This window comes from Anoplopoma fimbria, chromosome 2, assembly GCF_027596085.1.
Source record: "Anoplopoma fimbria isolate UVic2021 breed Golden Eagle Sablefish chromosome 2, Afim_UVic_2022, whole genome shotgun sequence".
In the NCBI taxonomy this organism is placed as follows: domain Eukaryota; kingdom Metazoa; phylum Chordata; class Actinopteri; order Perciformes; family Anoplopomatidae; genus Anoplopoma; species Anoplopoma fimbria.
The window spans coordinates 3,380,160-3,402,735 of NC_072450.1; the positions used below are offsets into that span (position 1 = coordinate 3,380,160).

Below are 22,576 nucleotides of genomic sequence, written 5' to 3' on the forward strand. Positions count from 1 at the left end.
AGATTCATTTACATGTAACTTCTAAAGTACTGATAACAGAACTGTCGCTCCGGACCTTATCCATATTCTGGGTTTTTTACTACTTTAGAACCGGTTACCAACAGGATGCCCCCAGAAACGCTGTTCTGCTACCAGCCGTACACCCAAACCTGACGGCTAAAGTAGAGGACGCACATTTCACACCTTCAAAATACAAAATGTAGCAGAGACCCAAAATGTTAATCTAATTCTCTGCTAACCGCGGCTGATGAATGTCAGATTACGAATGTCCCTTCCACATAAAACAGAGGGACATGAAGTGCTGAAAACATATTTCCTGCCAGCAATATTCAATTTCCCCTCAAGGACAAAATAATGAAAATATATTAAAAAACACAAATCCCCATTTAAACCTCTTACTCAAGTGTTGGCGTTAGCTGTTACACAACGTTGAACATGTAGACGTTTACACATTTAGGGTTCACGGGGAAGCCAGCTCCCTGCAGCTGAGAGACGGCGGGAGTCGGTTTGTGCACTTCAGAGCCCCTCGGGGGGAGGGGGGAGTTTTCTATTCAGTCTTTTGGTCGCTGGAGTAAATGTTGAAGCAGCCACTGCTAAATCCAGCTGTTTGCTGGCAGTGCGTCCTCTGCCCCCGGCTGACTGGACGTTTCTGTCTCGCTGTGGGTCAGTGACAGTTCATACCTTATAGCAAACTTTGTTCAGTGTCGCCTCTGAAACCACATCCTCTACGACGGGACATTCAGGCTCTCTCCCTCTCGTAGAAAGAGCACATTGTAAAAAACCAACGGAGTGAGAATAATGTGAAAGGGCCTTTATGTCCGCACAGTGGTTACTATTTTCATTACTTGGAATGTGCAGTGCATACGTTTGAAATTGCCGTGAATAATAATAATAATAATAATAATAATAATAATAGCTCCTTTAAGAGACCATGTTGACTAGTTCGCAATGTGAAATTCGAGGAGATAAAAATGTACACATATTTGACTGTGAAGCTTCTCAAAAAGGCTCAATATGATAATTTATCGTCTTTAAAATGGAAATCATATATTGAGATATTGTGCCACACAATTACATCGTCTTAATTGGAAATAACAAGCACATAACAGCTCAAATTTCACAGAAAATCTAATCAAACTCAGTTAAATTAAACTATATCCTCAATCCGATTACTTTTTATTTGTGTGAATGAATGTTAACATAGTCAACAGATAGCTTCAAATATTTATGTATTCTATAATCTCACTTGAGCCTGTCATGTTCAATTTGCAGTTACGACCTTGATAAAAAAAAGAGAGAATACACTGCCTTACCACGTGGTTATTTCATAAAATATATACACGCTTTATCCTGGTATATATGGTTAGAGATATTAAACAACCTTATTATCATATTATAGAAGATTTTGGCCATATCCTCCAGCCCTGATTCACATCATCCAAGCACTCTAGAGCCACTTAATAAAGAGTAGAGCTGTTTAAAGAGAGAGACACGTCAGCTTTCCGTTGATGTGACTCAAAATTATTGATTGTCACGTGATTCAGATAGTTCCAGGAAGTGTTTGACGGGCAATTTGAATGCGTAAAAGTCGGTACAAACTTTTTTTGGTCAAAAGATGAATTGATTAATCATTTTCACATAGAACCCCAACATATGTATGTGGTTACATGAATATTTGTTTGTTTTTTAAGTAAAATTAATCAAAACTCACAAATGTTCAGATTAGATTAACTTTCAACTGGAAACCTGAAGAAGTGTCTTGAATGAGTGGTGACCAAATGTTTCCAAGAATGAAACGCAAGCTCAGTTTCTCTCGCAAAGTCATTCCAAGTCTGACCTAGGATCAGTAGTTAGGAGCTAATAACACTAACGAACAAACTATAATTATGGCATTAATATTAATCTCTCTTTTCAAACATTAGTTTCATCATCCCCTTTTAAAAACCACATGCCAAGTTCTTCTTGATTATGGGGCCACAGCTGATGATTATTTTTATAAGCAATTAATCCGACAATTATATTGTTGAGATAATTAATTACAGTTTCCGTGTTGTTTTGTCCCTAAATGATTATATAGGACAAAGAAAGGAAACAAATTAGCTGATTATCCAAATATTATTATTTTTTTCTATTTTTTCTGTCATTGTTTATAGGTTTATACTAATTTACCAAGAAACACTCCCTGGTTCCAACCGCATTAATGAGAGGATTTGATACTTTTCTGTGTTTTATATTACATTACAGTCATTTAGCAGATGCTTTTATCCAAAGCGACTTACAATAAGTGTATTCAACATAGGTATTCAAGAGAACTACTAGTCACCAGAAGTCATAAGTGCATCTCCTTTCTTAAACAAGCATCTAAAAGCATAAACCAGAGCAAAAGTACAGTGCAGAGGCAAATTACTACGAAAACAATAATTGCAACAGACTAATACGAATATAATAAGTGCTACAAACTACTACGAATAGGATAAGTGCAGTAAACTAATACGAATTCAATAAGTGCAGCGAACTGATACGAATATATATTATATATATTATATCAGTAAAATCAAAAATATCCCTGAGATTCTGACATCTGAATGCATCACATTGTACTCCATACTTTAAATGGACGGCTTCCACTATAATCTGACATGTTATAGTTTAAATAATTAACAGATTAACCACATAAAATATTAGCAGATTAATCAAAATCAACCAAAATCATTTTTGGTTGCCATCCGATTGAAAAGAATCAATCACGTCATGTGAAAATAATTTTATCACATGACATGCCGCTGAGAGAGCCAGAAATACTATTTTTAAAAGATGAATATCACAATAAATTGGTTTAATTTCAGCTATGCTTATCACGCCTTAATATGACATAACAAAATCATCTGACTGACTGTTGTGAGCCCGTTTTGTGACAACATTTGTACATGTTTTAAAGGAGCTTTGCCTAATAAAAATATGAGTGTATATGACTGATGTGTCCAAATGATGAACCATCCTCTTGAGCTGATCCTCCCTCTCTGAGTGGAGTCTGTCCACGGTGACCAGGATGCATGTTTCACATAACAAGTGGGATTTAATTCAATATAATATAATAAGATGGTGGATGTGAAGACATGCAAATTGAATCTTAACACACAGCACTGCTTTCTTTAGTACATTTAGTCGCCCGGTGCAGATGTAGAGGAGCTACTTTCCCCATTTCCTGTTTCACTGCTGGTTGCAATTAGAAAAAAACTGGTCTTACACAGTTTGTTTAAATTTCTGCAAGTGGACAGTTTTACAATATGCTGTTCCTGACAGGTACAGTACCAGTCAAAAGTTTGGACACCTTCTCATTCAATGCTTTTTCTTTATTTTTAACTTTTTTCTACATTGTAGATTAATATTGAAGACATCCAAACTATGAAGCAACACATGTGGAATTATGTGGTAAACAAACAAATGCTCAACAAACCAGAATATGTTTTATATTTTAGATTCTTCAAAGTAGTTGAATGAGAAGGTGTGAACAAACTTTTGACTGGTACTGTATATATATAAAATAAAAATATATATAAAATAAAATAAAAATAAGGAGAAACCATTGAATGAGAAAGTGTGTCCAAACTTTTGACTGGTACTGAACATTGTTTTGTTTGGTTTGTGTGGTGCATTAAATGGGGTGACTGGGATCTCTGGTTGAACACCAGAGATCCCAGTCAGAGGGGAGCTTCTCCTGGAATGACAATCAAACAACAACAACAACAACAAGGAGGAGGAGGAGGCTGATCAATACGTGCATGTACCCTGGAGACGGTGAGGTCTGTCATCAGCTGCTCAAAGGCCCGCGTCTCCTCTGCCTGCTTCTGGTTGTGCAGCGCTATCTTCTCGCTGAACTTCCTGGGGTTGGAGCCACCTGTGCCCGGGGAGCCGGACATCCTGCGGGCCGCAGTTTCACAACTTCTGCCTTACTTTATGTGAGTGTGTGTGTGTGTGAGAGTGAGATTGAGTGAGAGTGTGAGTGTGTGTGTGTGTGTGTGAGAGTGAGAGAGTGTGAGTGTGTGTTTTTGTGTATATGTGTGTATATATATATATATGTGTGTGTGTGAGTGAGTGTGTGAGTGAGTGAGAGTGAGTGAGTGTGTGTGAGTATATGTGTGTGTGTGAGTATATGTGTGTGTGTGTGAGTGAGAGTGAGTGTGTGTGTGAGTGAGTGTGTATATATGTGTGTGTGTGTGTGAGTGAGAGTGAGTGTGTGAGTGTGAGTGTATATAAGTGTGTGAATATATATGTGTGTGAGTGTGTGTGTGTGTGTATATATATATATATGTGTGTGTGTGTGTGTATATATATGTGTGTGTGTGTGTGAGTGAGTGAGTGAGTGTGTGTGTATATATATATATATGTGTGTATATATAAGTGTGTATATATATAAGTGTGTGTGTGTTAGAGGTAAAAAACAAAAACAAGTAGTAGACAGTGCAGAGAGTCTTGCTGTCCTCAGTCCTCCAGCCCACTGGAGCGTCTAAAACACGACAAACATCGCTTCTTCTCCTCTCAGCTCCTCTCAGCTGTGAGCGGCGCTAGCAGCGTTAGCTCCCGTTGCTAAGCTAACGCGGCTAAAGCTAACGCCACAAATAAAAGTTATCCGGGGAGTAAAAGTCTCCAAAAAAACCAGCTGTTTACACCCCGCAGCGGCTCCTCTCCACCTCCAGCACGGTTTAAAGCGACTTCCCAGCCGGTTACCACGTCATTTACACGCGTTTCCAAGAGAACCACTTGTTTGAATGTGACGTTAGCATGCTGCTAGCCGAGTTAGCTAAGCCGCCGTCAGTGGCGAGCTAAAGTTGTTAGCTTAGAATGCTAGCTTGCGTTTCACTTTCATCACTTCGTAGAAAAGAACTACAACTCCCGAGTGCGACGGTGTCCTCCGTGTGTGTGAGAGAGGGAGACAACCGGGAGTGTGGAGCTCGTTGTCCGTCGTCTGACAGCGACCCGGACCCGCTGCTTGTTGTCCTCAGACGGCTGCGAGGAAAACATCCCCGCGGTGGAGAGTACCGGGCACGTCCACCGGGCGGCGACAGAGCTGGGTTACGTTACGTTACGTTACGTTACGTTACGTTACGTTACGTTACGTTACGTTGGGTTGTCGCTGTAGTGGATTACTCATGAGGGGAGTAAATAAACAGGCCTTGTGTTATGAATCATTTTCTCCTTCTTTCTTCAAGAATAACTGTGTTAAAAAAGATATTAAAATAAAAAATAATTCTTAAAATAATGAGAAACTTTCTTAAAATAATGACTAATGATTGAAATATTGAGAAAGTCTTAAATAATTTTCAAATATTAAGCATTTATAAAATATTTGTTTTTTTATTATCTTAAGGAATGAGTGTCTTAAATTAATCAGTTATTAAAAATAATGTAAGTCTTTCTTATATAAATATTTACTAGGTATCTAAAAAATATCACTAAATATCTTAAAATAATGAGTTAGTTTCTCAATTTTTTTACTTGGAATCTCAAAATAAGAAGAAGCTTTCTCAAAATAATTACTTTCTCAAATATTGAGAAAGTCTTAAATAATTTTCAGATACTAAGCATTTAAAAAATATTTGTTTTGTATTATCTTAAATAATGAGTAAGTGTCTTAAATTAATCAGTTATTAAAAATAATGTAAGACTCAAAATAATTAATCTCAAATTAATTACATTGTCTCTGTAGTGGATTACTCATGAGTGGAGTAAATAAACAGGCCTTATGATATGAATCATTTTCTCCTTCTTTCTTCAAGAATAACTGTGTTAAAAAAGATATTAAAATAAGAAAATAATTCTTAAAATAATGACTTAATGAAGAAATATATATATATATTTTTACAAAGTATCCTAAAAATAAACATTTAATATCTTAAAATAATGAGTTAGTTTCTCTAATGTTTTACTTTGAATCTCAAGATAATGAGAAACTTTTTCAAAATGATGATTCAGTTATTAAAAATGATGTAAATCTTTCTTATATATTTTTACAAAGTATCTAAAAAATAAACATTTAATATCTTAAAATAAGGAGTTAGTGTTAAGGTTTTTACTTAGAATCTCAAGATAATGAGTAACTTTTTCAAAATGATGATTCAGTAATAAAAAATAATGTCAGTCTTTCTTATATAAATATTTACTAGGTATCTAAAAAATAATCACTAAATATCTTAAAATAAGGAGTTAGTTTCTCAATTTTTTTACTTGGAATCTCAAAATAAGAAGAAGCTTTCTCAAAATAATTACTTCGTATCTCAAATTAATTACATTGTCTCTGTAGTGGATTACTCATGAGTGGAGTAAATAAACAGGCCTTGTGTTATGAATCATTTTCTCCTTCTTTCTTCAAGAATAATAAAAAAATATTAAAATAAAAAAAATTCTTAAAATAATGACTTGTTCAAATATTGAGAAAGTCTTAAATAATTCTCAAATATTAAGCATTTACAAAATAAGTGTAAGTGTCTCAAATTAATCAGTTATTAATGTAAGACTCAAATTAATTACATTGTCTCTGTAGTGGATTACTCATGAGTGGAGTAAATAAACAGGCCTTATGTTATCCTTCTTTCTTCAAGAATAACTATGTTAAAAAGATATTAAAATAAAAAATAATTCTTAAAATAATGACTTATTCAAATATTGAGAAAGTCTTCAATAATTTTCAAATATTAAGCATTTAAAAAATGCTCAAAGACTCAAATTAATTACGTTGTCTCTGTAGTGGATTACTCATGAGTGGAGTAAATAAACAGGCCTTATGTTATGAATCATTTTCTCCTTCTTTCTTCAAGAATAACTGTGTTAAAAAAGATATTAAAATAAAAAATAATTCTTAAAATAATGACTTATTCAAATATTGAGAAAGTCTTCATAGTTTTCAAATATTAAGCATTTAAAAAATGCTCAAAGACTCAAATTAATTACGTTGTCTCTGTAGTGGATTACTCATGAGTGGAGTAAATAAACAGGCCTTATGTTATGAATCATTTTCTCCTTCTTTCTTCAAGAATAACTGTGTTAAAAAAGATATTAAAATAAAAAATAATTCTTAAAATAATGACTTATTCAAATATTGAGAAAGTCTTCAATAGTTTTCAAATATTAAGCATTTAAAAAATGCTCAAAGACTCAAATTAATTACGTTGTCTCTGTAGTGGATTACTCATGAGTGGAGTAAATAAACAGGCCTTGTGTTATGAATCATTTTCTCCTTCTTTCTTCAAGAATAACTGTGTTAAAAAAGATATTAAAATAAAATATAATTCTTAAAATAATGACTTATTCAAATATTGAGAAAGTCTCACATTATTTTCAGATACTAAGCATTTAAAAAGTGTCTTAAATTAATCAGTTATTAAAAATAATGTAAATCTTTCTTATATATTTTTACAAAGTATCTAAAAAATAAACATTTAATATCTTAAAATATGTGATGTATGAATAATTTTCTCCTTCTTTCTTCAAGAATAACTATGTTAAAAAGATATTAAAATTAAATAAAATTCTTAAAATAATGACTTATTCAAATATTGAGAAAGTCTTAAATAATTTTCAAATATTAAGCATTTATAAAATATATTTATAATATTTCAAAGGCATGAGTAAGTGTCTTAAATTAATTACATTGTCTCTGTAGTGGATTACTCATGAGTGGAGTAAATAAACAGGCCTTATGTTATCCGTCTTTCTTCAAGAATAACTGTGTTAAAAAAGATATTAAAATAAAAAAAAGATATTAAAATAAAAAGAAATCTTAAAATAATGACTTATTCGAATATTGAGAAAGTCTTCAATAATTTTCAAATATTAAGCATTTAAAAAATGCTCAAAGACTCAAATTAATTACTTTGTCTCTGTAGTGGATTACTCATGAGTGGAGTAAATAAACAGGCCTTGTGTTATGAATCATTTTCTCATTCTTTCTTCAAGAATAACTGTGTTAAAAAAGATATTAAAATAAAAAATAATTCTTAAAATAATGAGAAACTTTCTTAAAATAATGACTGATTGAAATATTGAGAAAGTCTTGAATTATTTTCAAATATTAAGCATTTATAAAATATATTTATAATATTTCAAAGGAATGAGTGAGTGTCTCAAATTAATCACTTCTCAAAAAAATGAATGTAAGTCTTTCTTATATACATTTTTACTAGGTATCTAAAAAATAAACATTTAATAATTAAAATAAGGAGTTAGTGTTAAGGTTTTTACTTAGAATCTCAAAATAATGAGAAACTTTCTTAAAATAATGACTTATTCAAATATTGAGAAAGTCTTAAATAATTTTCAAATATTAAGCATTTAAAAAATATTTATTATATATCAGTTATTAAAAATAATGTTAGACTGAAAATAATTACTTCGTATCTCAAATTAATTACATTGTCTCTGTAGTGGATTACTCATGAGTGGAGTAAATAAACAGGCCTTATGTTATCCTTCTTTCTTCAAGAATAACTGTGTTAAAAAAGATATTAAAATTAAAAAAAAGATATTAAAATAAAAGATAAATCTTAAAATAATGACTTATTCAAATATTGAGAAAGTCTTCAATAATTTTCAAATATTAAGCATTTAAAAAATGCTCAAAGACTCAAATTAATTACGTTGTCTCTGTAGTGGATTACTCATGAGTGGAGTAAATAAACAGGCCTTATGTTATGAATCATTTTCTCCTTCTTTCTTCAAGAATAACTGTGTTAAAAAAGATATTAAAATAAAAGATAATTCTTAAAATAATGACTTAATGAAGAAAAATATATTTTTCAAATTCTCTTAAAGTAATCAGTTATTAATAATAAATAAATAAATAAATTATTATAATTTTCAAATATTAAGCCTTTAAAAAATGCTCAAAGACTCAAATTAATTACATTGTCTCTGTAGTGGATTACTCATGAGTGGAGTAAATAAACAGGCCTTATGTTATGAATCATTTTCTCCTTCTTTCTTCAAGAATAACTGTGTTTAAAAAGATATTAAAATAAAAACAAATCTTTAAATAATGACTTATTAAAATATTGAGAAAGTCTTACTTCATTTTCAGATACTAAGCATTTAAAAAATATATTTTTAATATTTCAAAGGAATGAGTAAGTGTCTCAAATGAATCAGTTATTAAAAATAATGTAAGTCTTTCTTATAATATACAGTACCAGTCAAAAGTTTGGACACACCTTCTCATTCAATGGTTTTTCTTTATTTTTATTTTTTTCTACATTGTAGATGAATATTGAAGACATCCAAACTATGAAGGAACACATATGGAATTATGTGGTAAACAAACAAATGCTCAACAAACCAGAATATGTTTTATATTTTACATTCTTCAAAGTAGTTGAATGAGAAGGTGTGTCCAAACTTTTGACTGGTACTGTATATTTGACTTATTCAAATATTGAGAAAGTATAGTAGAAAAATATTGACAAAGTCTTACATCATTTTCAGATACTAAACATGTAAAAATACATTTTTAATATCTCAAAGGAATGAGTAAGTGTCTCAAATGAATTACTTAGATTCCGAAATAGGAAATGTTCTTAATATTTTTATTTAGTATCTCAAAATAATGAGAAACTTTTTAAAATAATGACAAAGTATCTCAAAATAATGAGAAATGTTATACGTATTTGGATTTAGTATTTTAAAATAAGAAACTTTATTTTAAAAAATGACTTAGTACCTACAAAATAATGATTTAGCATCTCAAAACTAGCACTTAAAATTGCAAAACAACGATTATCTCAATTATACCCAAGTGCAGCATGTGAGTAAATGTACGTATAGAGACACAATGCATCTGTAGAGCTTTATTCTAAAACAGGTAAAATACATTTAATGGACTGCGAGTGAGAGCTCGGCCTCCTCCATTTAACACAACGGCGTCGACATCTGGTCGAACTTTACACCGGACAGAAAATCAACATCTGGATCAATAGAATCTGATTTCAGGCTCGTTGAAAAGAGTCAAACTGTGACTAAAGATTGGAAGGTGTAGAGTGACATCTACTGGACCCACAGCGAGACCAGTCTGTAACACTGCACATCCTCAAGGTCTGTTCTCGGGTCTGCACACCTCAACTACAGTATATATATAAAATATGAATAAGGGCAATTTTATCTAATTATTTCCCAACAAAGCACCATAAAAATCTCTGTATTCTAGATACCATCATATGTTTGACACACTACGAAAAGACACTACAGGGGAAACGTTGTTTTAACTTCTATTTTTCTTCCATAACATGTCTTCTTTCAGACTAGAAGAAAGAAAACAACAAATATACACATTTAGGTGTTTATTTGACTACTTTGTCTGTTTGTGTTTGTAGATTTCTCCTAAATTCACCAGAAGTTACCTTTAGATAATGCCTAATTTGCATATTTAAACATATCATTTCAGAAAACTTGTAATACAACAAATAATTGTCTTAATGTCAGTAATCAACTGGTGAAGTTTCATGGTGATATCTATATGTTTTGTTTTTTTTACCCTATTCACCTGTAGTGTCTTCAACATGTATGTAATTTAACTAAACATTTCTTTAAAGGACGTTTTCTCTAAATGAGTTTTTTCTCAGACTCTGATCCATAAATCTCCACTTCAGTAGCTCTTACATACACCAAACTTTACAGCTTCATTCCTCTCTATATTCTGAAGGTTTCTACAGAGGGGTTTGTTCATGTATCATTCATAGCCTGATTTATACAACATTTATTACTAAAAACATGGAGAAAATAGATTTATTTATTGCTGTTGACAGTATTTTCTGATTTATGGAGTGACAAAAAGAGATATCTAACATCCCCTCAGTAAAAACCTTGATTCTAATGTGTCAATAAAATGAAACAAGAATTTTGAACCTGGCTTTATCCAATGTTCCCATTTATATTCTGTAAATGTAATCAAATTAGCACATATTTAATAAGATGATGCCTCATTTGTATATTTTAAAACATAACATTTCATACGACGTGTGACAGGAAAAGAAATGTCTTAATGTAAATAATCCACCGGGGAAGTTTCATAATGATTTATTAGTTAAAATCTGACATGATGTTAATGTTAACTTAACGGATTCTGGAATGTAACAGTAATCTGTGTTTCAGTTATACAACATAAACAGCCAATGAGAAAGATGAAAAAAAGAAATATCATTTCCAGTAAGTCACCATGAGTTCGGTCCAGACAACAAACCAGAACCCAGACTCACCAGGAGAGATTTTGAAGCCAGATGTGAGCGTTGTAATGTGAGTTAGTCATGCAACAAATTAAAGTTTATGATATTAATTTAAAAAAAACATGTTTTGAGTTCAACAGCTCAATATGAGCTTTTAGTTTTTTTGTCAAATAACACGTTGAATGACACTTTCTCTTTGCATAGATTGTGTGTGTTAAGGATGAGTTGAGGCGAGTCCAATCCAAATCAAAAAGTCAGGAGAGTTTCAATCTCTATATTCATATCAGAATATGTCAAAAGCACCAATAATACTAACTACAGTGTTTTTTGAAAATAAAATATGGCGGAGAACGAGGAGTGCATCAACTTGTTTCGATTTTTCTTTTCAAATTTGTCTCAAGCAGCAGCATAAAATAGAAATAAAGGAACAGGCAGGGTTCCCACGCATCCTGGAAAACTGTTTTCATGTAAAAATAAGAGGGAAAAATCTTCTTAAAAAATCTTGTGTTGTCCTGGAAAATTATTTAATCTAATCAGAACGATCCAAAAACAGATAACAAACCCATCTGAAAGGGCAAATTATATTTTATTATATTGCTTTTTAAATGGTAGTTTATGTTGGAGAGTATTTTGGTTGTTTTGTGAACGTCACATGGTTGCAAAAATCTGACCATGGTTGTTTTTATTCTTATATTATTCTATGATTCATTTGTCATAATTTCTCTGCACATAAGAGATGATTTCATATCCCCGCTGAAAAAGTACGCTGGCACTTTGAGACGTTTATCCAACTTTTTATCAGTCAGCTGAGCAGATAAACTTAACAGCTAAGAAAGACACAACCAAACATGATCTCTAAACATAAAACATACATTTAGGTTTTTTTTTATAATTAATCCAGGCCCATGCACAAGATATTCATAATATTTAAAGCAAAAAAAAAACCAACAACATACAAATCTTAAACCTCTGACCTAGCCGCAAGTTACAGACAATAGAGACCGTAAGAGAGAAGAGTCATTAAGGTCCATTAAAGCACATATGGTGATCCACATAATAATAATAATAATAATAATAAAAAAAAAAGAATGCACGTAAAGCTGCAAAGGCACGTGGGAGAAGTGCAGTCGGGAATGTGGAGGAGAGCGGGGGGGTCAGGTCAGGGCTTCTCTGCAACCCTCAAAGTGGGTTTTGTGGTTTGGAATCAGTGTCTGTAGCCCTTTTGCTTTTTTTGTTTGTTTTTTTAAATCCTTTTCTTTTTTTCTATTTCCCATAAAATTTCTTGTTGAGCAGGAAAATGAGCAGGTTGACGTTGATGGTGGCCCGGTCGAAGAGCTTCATCACCGCCACGCCTTCGTACTGCAGCTGGAGGAGATCCTGAAAAAACAAACAAACATTAAAAGATCAGCCTCCATAAACCAATCACAGCTGATCGCCTCTGTAACATTAATCAATATTCACTGTCTGTCTACTATAGAGTTGTTCCAATACTGGTGAATCCCTTCGATACAGCCTGACATGCTGAAGCGAAGTGTCTTAAAGCTGCATTCTCTCTACTGTCCACCAGGGGGCGACTCCTCTGGTTGTATAGAAGTCTATGAGAAAATGACTCTACTTCTCTCTTGATTTATTCCCTCAGTAAACATTGTAAACATGAGTTTATGGTCTCAATCTCTAGTTTCAAGTCTTCTTCAATACAGCATGATGTTCATTTAGTAAATGATGCTCCATTTAGAGTCAAACAGACCATAAAGCAGGGGATGCTTTAGGGCGGGGCCATTTTCTATGTTTGTGTTCATGTTTTACAAAGTGTTTAACCTGAGTCTGGCTATACAACAATGATAGCGTCATATCACATCCATATAGCATTAGTAGTACACATCTGTTAAAAACATAATAATAAACATAGTTTTGTTTTTAACGCACTGACATCAGACCTGTACTCGGTATCAGAATCTCTATTGGTATCGGAACATCTCCACTTTACTTCACTGTAGGAAAAAATAAAGAAACAGTACCTGATATTCTAACTGTAATGTCTCCAAGTGCACGCCCATGAACTTGGCCTTCACCTCAAAGACTCCGACAGTCTCTGACGGAGAAATCTCAAAAATAGCATTCTTGAACCTGTGAGGAAAGAAAAGTACGAGACAAAGAAACTGATCAACAACAGCCCGTTTAAATAAAGTTTCATACAAAGATTAAGAACAATAGAAATGTGAGGTATTCACAAAGTTATTGTCTAAAAAATATACCTGCTAAAATGGCAAGAACTTTTGATCTTCCAGGAAAATAAAGATTTCTTAAAGGAATACTTCATCGCCAATTTGTGTACATCAATTACTCCCCACATGTCACTTTGATTTCTCTTTCCTCCACAATGAACGGAAAATCGAAAAGCTAAGAAAATTCTTAAACGCGGCCCCTTTAACTACAGCAAAACCACAATTCCTAGAGAACAAACTCATTTATTCAGTTGCATGCTCACTTCTTCCAAACACTTCTTCTTCTTCTTCAGCATCTTTGCTAAAACAAGCGCTTTTAAATAGAAAGGTTTGATGTGATCATACGACTGGATGAAAGTTACGTGTGAGTTCGTAAACGGATGTTTTGCTGTCGTTAAACTATTTACTTTCATCATCAAGTCTTTTCTCTGTTTATTATAGTGGCGCTACTGATTAGAAAACTGGCGGTTTGGGTCGTATCCCAGATCAGAGTCATGGAGAGCGATCAAAGAAAACAGGGAGCAAATATAACTTCTAGAGATCCCAAGATCAAGTCTTTTTGCCGCTGATAATAATTGCAGATCATTGATGTTTCATTTTGTCAGATACAGATCCCTTTGTTGTTTGATCACAGGAGCTGGTCTTTAAGGATCTAGACTATTTTTATTTTTCACCGCCGTTCAAAAAAGTCAATAAAAACATAAAAAAAATTGAAATGTTATCCTTTTACTTTGTGTTTACGTGTTTAAAAACAAATCCTGGTATTAGTAGTTTTAATGATTTGTATTATTAGAGCTAGTGTACACAGTTCATAATTCATCACTAATATATATTTATATTAATGTGAAAACATCTCATTCAAACTACTGGATTTATTCTAGTTTATCACCAACACTACATTTTACCAGATTACATGTGAACACATCATGATAACGTTATAATTTACCGTCACCCAATACAAATTTTCACTGAACAGAGCCTGAACGCATCACAATGTAATGTTCATTAGCCGTTAGCGGTGCTGCTATTTAATCAAAGATTGGTTGTTCACATCAGAGATCGAAAACTAGAAAAGCATAAAAGTTGATGTCCTGACTCATATTTTACTGAATATTGGTGACATTAAACTGTTGAATTAATCTGCGGTGTGCTGAACACCACTGTAGTGGAGGCATGAGAGGAAAACAAAGTTTTCTTCAAGAATTCAACAAATCATGGGGTGAATCATTGATATACGGATCATCATTTTGTGGCTGAAGTGTCCCTTTAAACATAGTGTTGAACTGTAGTGCTATAGACAGCAGCACTCACTGGTTGGGCTGCAGATCCTCTATGGCGATCAGAACGCCCTTCTCGTGGAGGCGGGAGGCCGTGTATTTCTGTGAAACCTGTTTACTCTTCTTGGCCTTGTTGTCGCCTGGTTTCTTTGACAACCTGAGAAGAAAGACAAGCAACGGGTACAACATGAAACTGTCTCTTAGTCCATAGTAGGAGTTGACACTAAAGGAAACGTATAGACATTTTATTCTGCTGAGTAAACGCCACAGCTTTTTGAAAAATATACTTTAGACTTTGATGTCTTTGGTTTCCGCAGTAACTGGATTTCTATCAAGCAGCTGTGCTTAATTGCATTTTTCACACAAAACCAGCGGAAGTCTGGGGATCAACACTGTGACCCACTTCCTGTTACAAGTGACCCAGTTCTGATTTTTGGCACTATTTAGAAATGTGCTTTTAACAAATAAAAAAAGGACACATGATGTGATATTTAATTAATACTGTGTGTGGGAATAAATCAAACATCTACATGTTCAGTTACCCTCCTCTTTCTAGTGTTTAGATCATTAAACCTAAACTTAAAACCCTCCTCTAAAGACGGGCTTTTGATTAAAAATGGTTTATAAAAATAACTTTATTCAGTTGCTTTCTTGTATTTAGGTTGTAGAATTGTATTCTATTTTATTGTTATTTTATTAATCACTCACTTTATTGTATTTAATTGTATAATTGTATTGTTATGTTATTTAATCAAACACTCATGTTATTGCATTCAAGTTTTTATTGATTCTATTTTATTGTTATTTTATTAATTACTCACTTTATTGTATTTAAAAATGTCAATTTTATATATTTGTATTGCTAATTGATTAAACATATTTTATTGTGCCAAAATTGTAAAATTCTATCTTATTTTTTGTTATTTTAAGAACCACTCACTTCATTGTATTTAAGTTGTAAAATGATATTCAGTTTTATTCTTATTTCATTAATCACTTTTTTTTTTTTAAGTTGTAATAATGTTATTTAGTTTTATTGTTATTTCATAAATCTCTCACTGTATTGTATTGATGTAATTATTATTTAATCAGTCACTCACTTAATGTATTTCAAATATAACATTTGATTCTATTTTATTGATATTTGATTAATCTAGTTATTAATCGCACAATGATTTACTACAATTACTGTTACTTATGGTCATCTGTGAAGCAGTTAAAACTAAAAGGTTCTCTACAAATAAAGTTTTTTAATGATTGATTAAATGTAAATGTAAACAGGAAGCCAAAAATGAATAAAATCTGATTTATGATGGTTTATGATGTCTCAATGATGATTGTTATGAGAGTAGGACCGCTCAAACTGACCCACAAATGTCAAATGTAAACTGTTAAATGACATTAAAGGTCACTCACTTGCCCTTGCTGGCCAGGTTGTCCATGCACGTCTTGATGTACTGATTGTACGAGTCAATCTGAACGTTGAAAAAAGTGGTCTTTGAATTCAGAGCGACGTTGGTCTGCTGGAGCCTCACCAGCTCAGCTTTCCTACGCTGACGATACCGCCTCTGATTTCTGATGTCCTGTAACAAACAAACAAACACATAAATCACATTTAAGTAAAAACAACACTGAGGAGCTTTACGTTTCTATTCCACAGATAAATCTCATTGGTTCTGACCTTGGCGATGTCGTTGATCAGGTCCTGGTACCGGTTCTCCGGGTGGACCTTCCCCAGCTCGGCCAGCCGCTGCAGGTTGCTCTTGATCTTGTCCTTCTTGCCCTGCAGCGTCAGGCTGTCGTCCACCACCGGCTTCACCTGCTTCATCTTCTCGGGGGTCTTGGCGTCTCTGATGGCCCTCCTCTGCATGGCTCGCTGGTACTCTGCTTCCTGTCGTCAGGGACAACAAGATTGGATTATAGTTCATTTTTACCTTTGATTTAAATTGACTGTTAAATTCTACAGCATCACGCTACGATATCAATGTGAACGTCTTAAACTGCAAACGACAAAGATTTACTGTTACTTCGCCAAACAGCCTGCTGGGTTCAGCTCACTCTCTTGTCAGTATATTTATTAACATATTTATCAGTATTTTCTCGACAACCGTTCATCCGATCAACAAGTTCTTTTCTGGGCATGTCCAACTGGTAAGAGGCCCACGGGGTCGAACCCCGGATAATAAGAAGAAAATGGACGGCTGGACAAAGAAGTGCAGTGTTGAGTGTGAAGTTGTTTGGATAACGGTTATTTTCCTTCCGTGCCCTGAGATAAATATAGCTCAACCTTTGTAACAATGCCACACGCGCCCCCATGTCATGTGATGAGGAACAACCAATCACAGCCCGGCAGATATCATCTGTTTTTTCTGTATGAAGGAGATGTTAATAATTTTAGTGCAGGACCCAGGAGGCAACATTGGTCTTTAGTGTTCTCATTAGTAGATTTAATGATGTGTTATAATCTGCTTAAAGCTACTTTTAGGAATATTAAAACGGTCATAAATTATATCTAACATATATTTTATATTAATGTGAAAACATCTCCTTTAAACTACATTATTCAAAATTTTTTATTTTTACAAGACTACATTTGAACACATGATGATTACTTTTTAATTTAGCTTTGCCCAATATTAATTTTATCCGAACAGAGAATGAACGCGTCATAGCGGGGCTGCTAACGTTACTCGCTCTCCTCCTGTGTCTCTGAGTCTGTGATCAGCAACACCGGCGCACCCCAAGGAACTGTACTGGCACCGTTCCTCTTCACTCTCTACACCTCGGACTTCCGCTTCAACTCTGGTTCCTGCCACCTCCAAAAGTTTTCCGATGACTCCTCCATTGTTGGATGTATCACCAGGGACAACGAGGAGGAGTACAGAGGACTGATTGAGAGCTTCATCACATGGTGCAGCAACAACCACCTGAAGCTCAACATCAGCAAGACCAAGGAGCTTGTGGTGGACTACCAGAGGAACAGAAGCCCCCCTGTCCCTGTTTTCATTCAGGGAGGGGAAGTGGAGAGGGTTGAGTCCTACAAGTACCTTGGGGTGCAGATCAACAATAAACTGGACTGGACACACAACACTGACGCCCTCTACAGGAAAGGACAGAGCAGGCTGTTCTTCCTGAGGAGGCTGAGGTCCTTCAATGTGTGCAATAAACTGCTCAAGGTGGTGAAGCATTCTACCAGTCTGTGGTAGCCAGTGCCCTCTTCTTCTACCAGTCTGTGGTAGCCAGCGCCCTCTTCTTCTTCTACCGTAGCGTGCTGGGGTGGTGGTGGCATCAGGACTGGAGATGCCAACAAACTCAATAAGGTGAGGAAAGCCAGCTCTGTGGTGTGTCTGGAGCTGGACAGTCTGGAGTCAGTGGGTGAGAGGAGGATGAAGGCCAAACTCGGAGCCATCCTGGACAATCCCTCTCACCCTCTCCATGAGGAACTGTGGCAGCTGGGCAGCTCTTTCAGCCATCGGCTGATTCTGCCAAAGAGCAGGACGGAGCTTCAGACGCTCATTTGTGCCCACTGCCATCAGACTGTACAACAACAGCGGAGACCACAGTCTGTCATCATGCTGACCAACCCCCCCATGTGGATATACTGTACATTTTTTTATTTGTATTCTTATTTTTTATTTTATTCTATTTTTTATTTTATTGTATAATATGTGTATTTATTATCTGTTTCTGTGTAGTTGAGCTGCTGTAACACCCGAATTTCCCCCATGGGGATCAATAAAGGAATATAATAATAATAATTTCAACTGATTTGTTGTTTACAGTGTGATATTATCAGAGATGCATATAGAAAGCATTAATGGTGCCCTGATCGCATATTTTTTTAACTGAATATTTGCCAATAACAATCCTCAGTCAAAGATATTTTTCACACTATGATGGTTAAACCATCCGATAGGGGGGATCCGTTTATGGAAAGCCAAAAGTGCCATTAAACGCCTCTTTTTTCACAGCGCCGCTTTGGGACTTTACGCCATTTAAAAGCAGTCAAAAATGCAGTTTTACAGCATTTTCCCTAATGGCAATGAGCCCCTCCTTCTGTTTTGCAGAGCCAGTAAGCCAAAAGCTTCTGTAACCAATCGGTCATTCTGTGATGTCTTTGTGAATTGCACAGTATTCAGAGAATTAAATTGAAATTTAACTGATAATATAATCACCTTATCTGCTCCCATTGTCTTTTTAAATGACCTCTTATAATCACCGTAGTGTAAATATAACTATTGGGTTCATGTGTGGAAGTTGTGTGAAAATAAAGGTGTTTAATGGCTCCTTCAGCTTTCCATATCCGCACGGATCCGTAAAAAGGAAGTACGACATCCACTTCCTGTTTTGTGCCATAAAGTGATCCAGTAGTTTTCTGTAGATTAAGCTACAGTTTGTGTGGTGAGAGTCTGGTTTGTTTGGCGTAAACATAAAACCTGTACATGTATTTAAAATGTGGAGTCAGCAGTATCAGCTTCATTTGCACTAAATCTTTATTGCTGACCTGTTCGGTTCCTGCCGTTGATTCCAGGATCTCAGTCAGAGTCTCTCCGGGCTGGAACCGGATCACGTCCACGATGAGCCTCTTGGTGCTGAGAAGAAACGTTAAAGAAACCGTTAAATCTCCCAAGAAAACAACCATATTAATCTATTTTGTCAGCCGTGAATCTCCGTGTATTAACTTACTTGAGCAGAAGCGTGCGGGCGTCCATCTCCACATTGGCCTCTCCGGGGACGTCGAATTTATTAGTGAGTGTGAGAGAAACCTCAGTTTTCCCCATCAGCTCTTTGTTGGGGTCGTCAGGAGGAAGAGGGTTTTCACCTGAAGGAGACAGACAAACGGATGGTTAAATAAAAGAGAGGTTTATGGAAATAAATGCTCTCATCTAGGGCTCCTAACCATTCTTTTTTAATCCATTAATCTAACAATTATATTTAAAATCAGTATTCTAACAACAAATTTATTGATTATTCTAAAGATTATTTTCTAAATTCACAATTAATATTAACTATTAATTTACCCCAAAATGAATTACAACTTGTCTGACCAACATTTTAGTATTTTATTCTCTTAAATCTTCTATAATCTTCTCTTAAAAAACAAACAAACGTAAGAAGATAATAGTCCCTCTTTGTAAGATTAAAAAATACTGGACCTCAAACTCAAAAGGATTGCTGCGACACATAAATAATTGAATCACTTTATGTCATGGCAACCTTCTCCCTGAACTGGAGAATCAAGATTGACTTTTAAGTTGACTTAAAACTAAAAATAATTATGACATGGTTAGATTTCATCACTGGACTAATCTGAATTTAAGATAATCAAATATATTTTGACTTTAAAAACAGACTTTAAAAACAGTTAAAGCCATTTTCTCACTTATACATGGCTCTTAAAGTGAACAGAAAATATAAAACCGCTGCAGAAATGACTTTTAACATGGGGGCAATGAGGAACATGTAGAACATCTACTCTAATTGACAACTACTAACAGATTTTTACCATTTTAGTGGAATTATAGTTGAAGATTTTTAGCTGGAGCTGGTTCTCCGGGTGAACTAATTTTCTTGCAGTTATGCAAATCAACTTATTTTTGTGATCAATGAAGTTGACTATGCCTTAGGATCAGGAACTGTTGATTCAAGGTAAGGTCAGATTCTCACGTAAGAGTACAAAATGACCAGATTATCAAGGTTACCATCTTTCAATTGTATAAATAAGTTGAATTCTTGTATTGTTGTTTTTGCAGACACTGAACGCCTCCCTCCACTCACCGATGAGGGACTCCACGGTGGGAACCTCTCCCAGGTCCTCCAGCAGCTCGTGGATCGGGTCGTTGTGCTCCGGAGCGATGGCGTCCGCGTGGTCCAGCAGCAGCTAACCGGACAGAAGAACCCGGGTCAAAAGACAGAACCTCTCAGAAACATCTGGATATAAGAGATATGGGACGGACTGGAATACAGGCAGGGAGGCGGTCCAAACTCACCGTGTGGGTGTTGATAATCTCCCCGATGGAGATGTAGATGACCGGTTTGGTGACGGTGACCAGGTCGGAGTACTGGTCCACGTTGAATTTATCCTCCAGCGATGGAACGTCACACGCCGACAGGAAGAAACGCCTGCGATGGAAGGAAGAAGTCAGATGAGACAAAGAGCTTCAAAACAACAAATGACAGAAGTTGAGGAGTTTAAACGTTTCGTCAGCAGACCTGAACTTCTGGTAGGAGTTGCTGAGATACTCGTTGATGGGGTTGAGGTGGGCGTTGTCTCCGAGGAACATCTTGTTGGAGGCGGCGTGCTGGAGCATCTTGGCGACGGAGCCCAGGTTCCGCCGCTGCTCTGTGGTCAGCTGACCGCCCGCCGACACCTCGATGATGTCGAAGGCGTCGGGCGCCACGATGGCCGGGTTCATGTAGCGGTAGTACAGCAGGTTACCCACAATCTGACAAGTCAATTAAATTACAATTATTATGATGACATTTTTTTCTTTCAAACATAGTTCAGTTTACGGGAAGCTTCTCAGAAATAGGTCTGTGAATTATCTTGAGTAACCGGTTCAGGATTTCTGGGAAGAAACATTATTACTGAGTGTTTTAAATGTATTTTTTTGGCACTTTGAGCATAACAAACTGAATGTTATATAGACCAATTATTATTGAATGGTATTTTTTGTTATTATTATTTTATGTTATTTGTTTTTTGTTATTATAATTTTTTGTTATTTGTTTTAGTTATTTTATGTTATTTGTTTTTGTTATTATTATTTTTTGTTTTTGTTATTATTATTTTATGTTATTTGTTTTTGTTATTATTATTTTATGTTATTTGTTTTTTGTTATTATTATTTCATGTTATTTATTTTCTGTTATTATTTTATTTTATTTGTTTTTGTTATTATTATTTTATGTTATTTTTTTTTATTTTATTATTTTATGTTATTTTTTTATTTTAATTATTATAATTTTATACTTTTTATATATTTTATTTCTTAGTTTTTTCTTAATGTATTGATTGTTTTTTATTGTTTCATCTATTACTCAGATTTATCAATGTTTTAAATTTTATCTGAGTTGTCGTGCTCTTTTGGGCCCAACTGTTGAGCTTTCTGTTGTTTTATTACATTGTTTTGTCTGTAAAATCCCTTTATAAACTTTTGTTTTTAAAAGAAATAAAGTTTATATTATTAAAGATGCAAACCTTAAGGAGCTCATCCTCTGTAGCGTCTGGGAACTTCTCATGGAGGGTGTCCTTCAGAACTCTGGAGATGAAACGCATCCCATATCTGAGGAAACAAAAGCCACAAAGACAGAGTGAGACAGGAAGTGGAAATATAAATATATAAATATATATATACGGACTTGAGTCTGTAAGAATGTAGAAAGTGATGCTGCAAGTGAAGGACGTACGGTATTTTATCCACAGAGACGATGATGGCGGACAGGAACTTGTCGGTGATGGTCTTCATGTTCTTGATGGAGGCTTCCAGTCTCGTCCTCACCTCCTCGTGGGCCATGGCCTGCTCCGGAGTCACGTCATAGGGCAGCTTACTGTGGAGGAAGATAAGAGGAGGAAAGGAGGAACCTTTAATGGTGAGCGTAACCTGTGAGGTCTTTTTTTTTGCTTTACTATAAAATGCTATCTATAAGCTAAATATTCTGTAACTTGTGGACCATCAAATAAAGAATCTGGCCATCGGGTAAGCAAAAAAGATTTCTGGCATAAAAATCTGACCACTACAAAACTCTTTCTGCTCTTAAAAGTACAGTAGTACTATATTAATACAATCTGATACAAACCTTTATTCAAGATAGAAAGAAAGAAGCAGAATTGTTTTTGTTTTGCTGATTTTAAGTCTTGATAAAA

At 34.6% G+C, this 22,576-nt stretch overlaps 2 protein-coding genes across 4 annotated transcripts in view; both read right to left on the bottom strand.

The window, feature by feature from the left end:
• Nucleotides 1-3,953, bottom strand: part of crtc3 (CREB regulated transcription coactivator 3) — a 43,415-nt gene extending 39,462 nt beyond the window's left edge. For all 3 annotated transcript variants that reach the window (XM_054619153.1, XM_054619148.1, XM_054619139.1), the window contains exon 1: nt 3,789-3,953. In XM_054619153.1, coding sequence (XP_054475128.1) covers nt 3,789-3,920 — 132 coding nt within the window. In that variant the 5' untranslated portion in view covers nt 3,921-3,953. The remainder of the gene's footprint in view (nt 1-3,788) is intronic.
• Nucleotides 3,954-11,046: 7,093 nt separating this feature from the next.
• Nucleotides 11,047-22,576, bottom strand: part of iqgap1 (IQ motif containing GTPase activating protein 1) — a 55,940-nt gene continuing 44,410 nt past the window's right edge. The window contains exons 26-37 of the mRNA XM_054608317.1: nt 22,120-22,260; nt 21,911-21,995; nt 20,923-21,155; nt 20,700-20,832; nt 20,488-20,590; nt 19,396-19,531; nt 19,214-19,301; nt 16,391-16,600; nt 16,126-16,292; nt 14,744-14,866; nt 13,226-13,334; nt 11,047-12,584 (exon numbers count right to left, since the gene is read on the bottom strand). Coding sequence (XP_054464292.1) covers nt 12,471-12,584; nt 13,226-13,334; nt 14,744-14,866; nt 16,126-16,292; nt 16,391-16,600; nt 19,214-19,301; nt 19,396-19,531; nt 20,488-20,590; nt 20,700-20,832; nt 20,923-21,155; nt 21,911-21,995; nt 22,120-22,260 — 1,642 coding nt within the window. The 3' untranslated portion in view covers nt 11,047-12,470. The remainder of the gene's footprint in view (nt 12,585-13,225; nt 13,335-14,743; nt 14,867-16,125; nt 16,293-16,390; nt 16,601-19,213; nt 19,302-19,395; nt 19,532-20,487; nt 20,591-20,699; nt 20,833-20,922; nt 21,156-21,910; nt 21,996-22,119; nt 22,261-22,576) is intronic.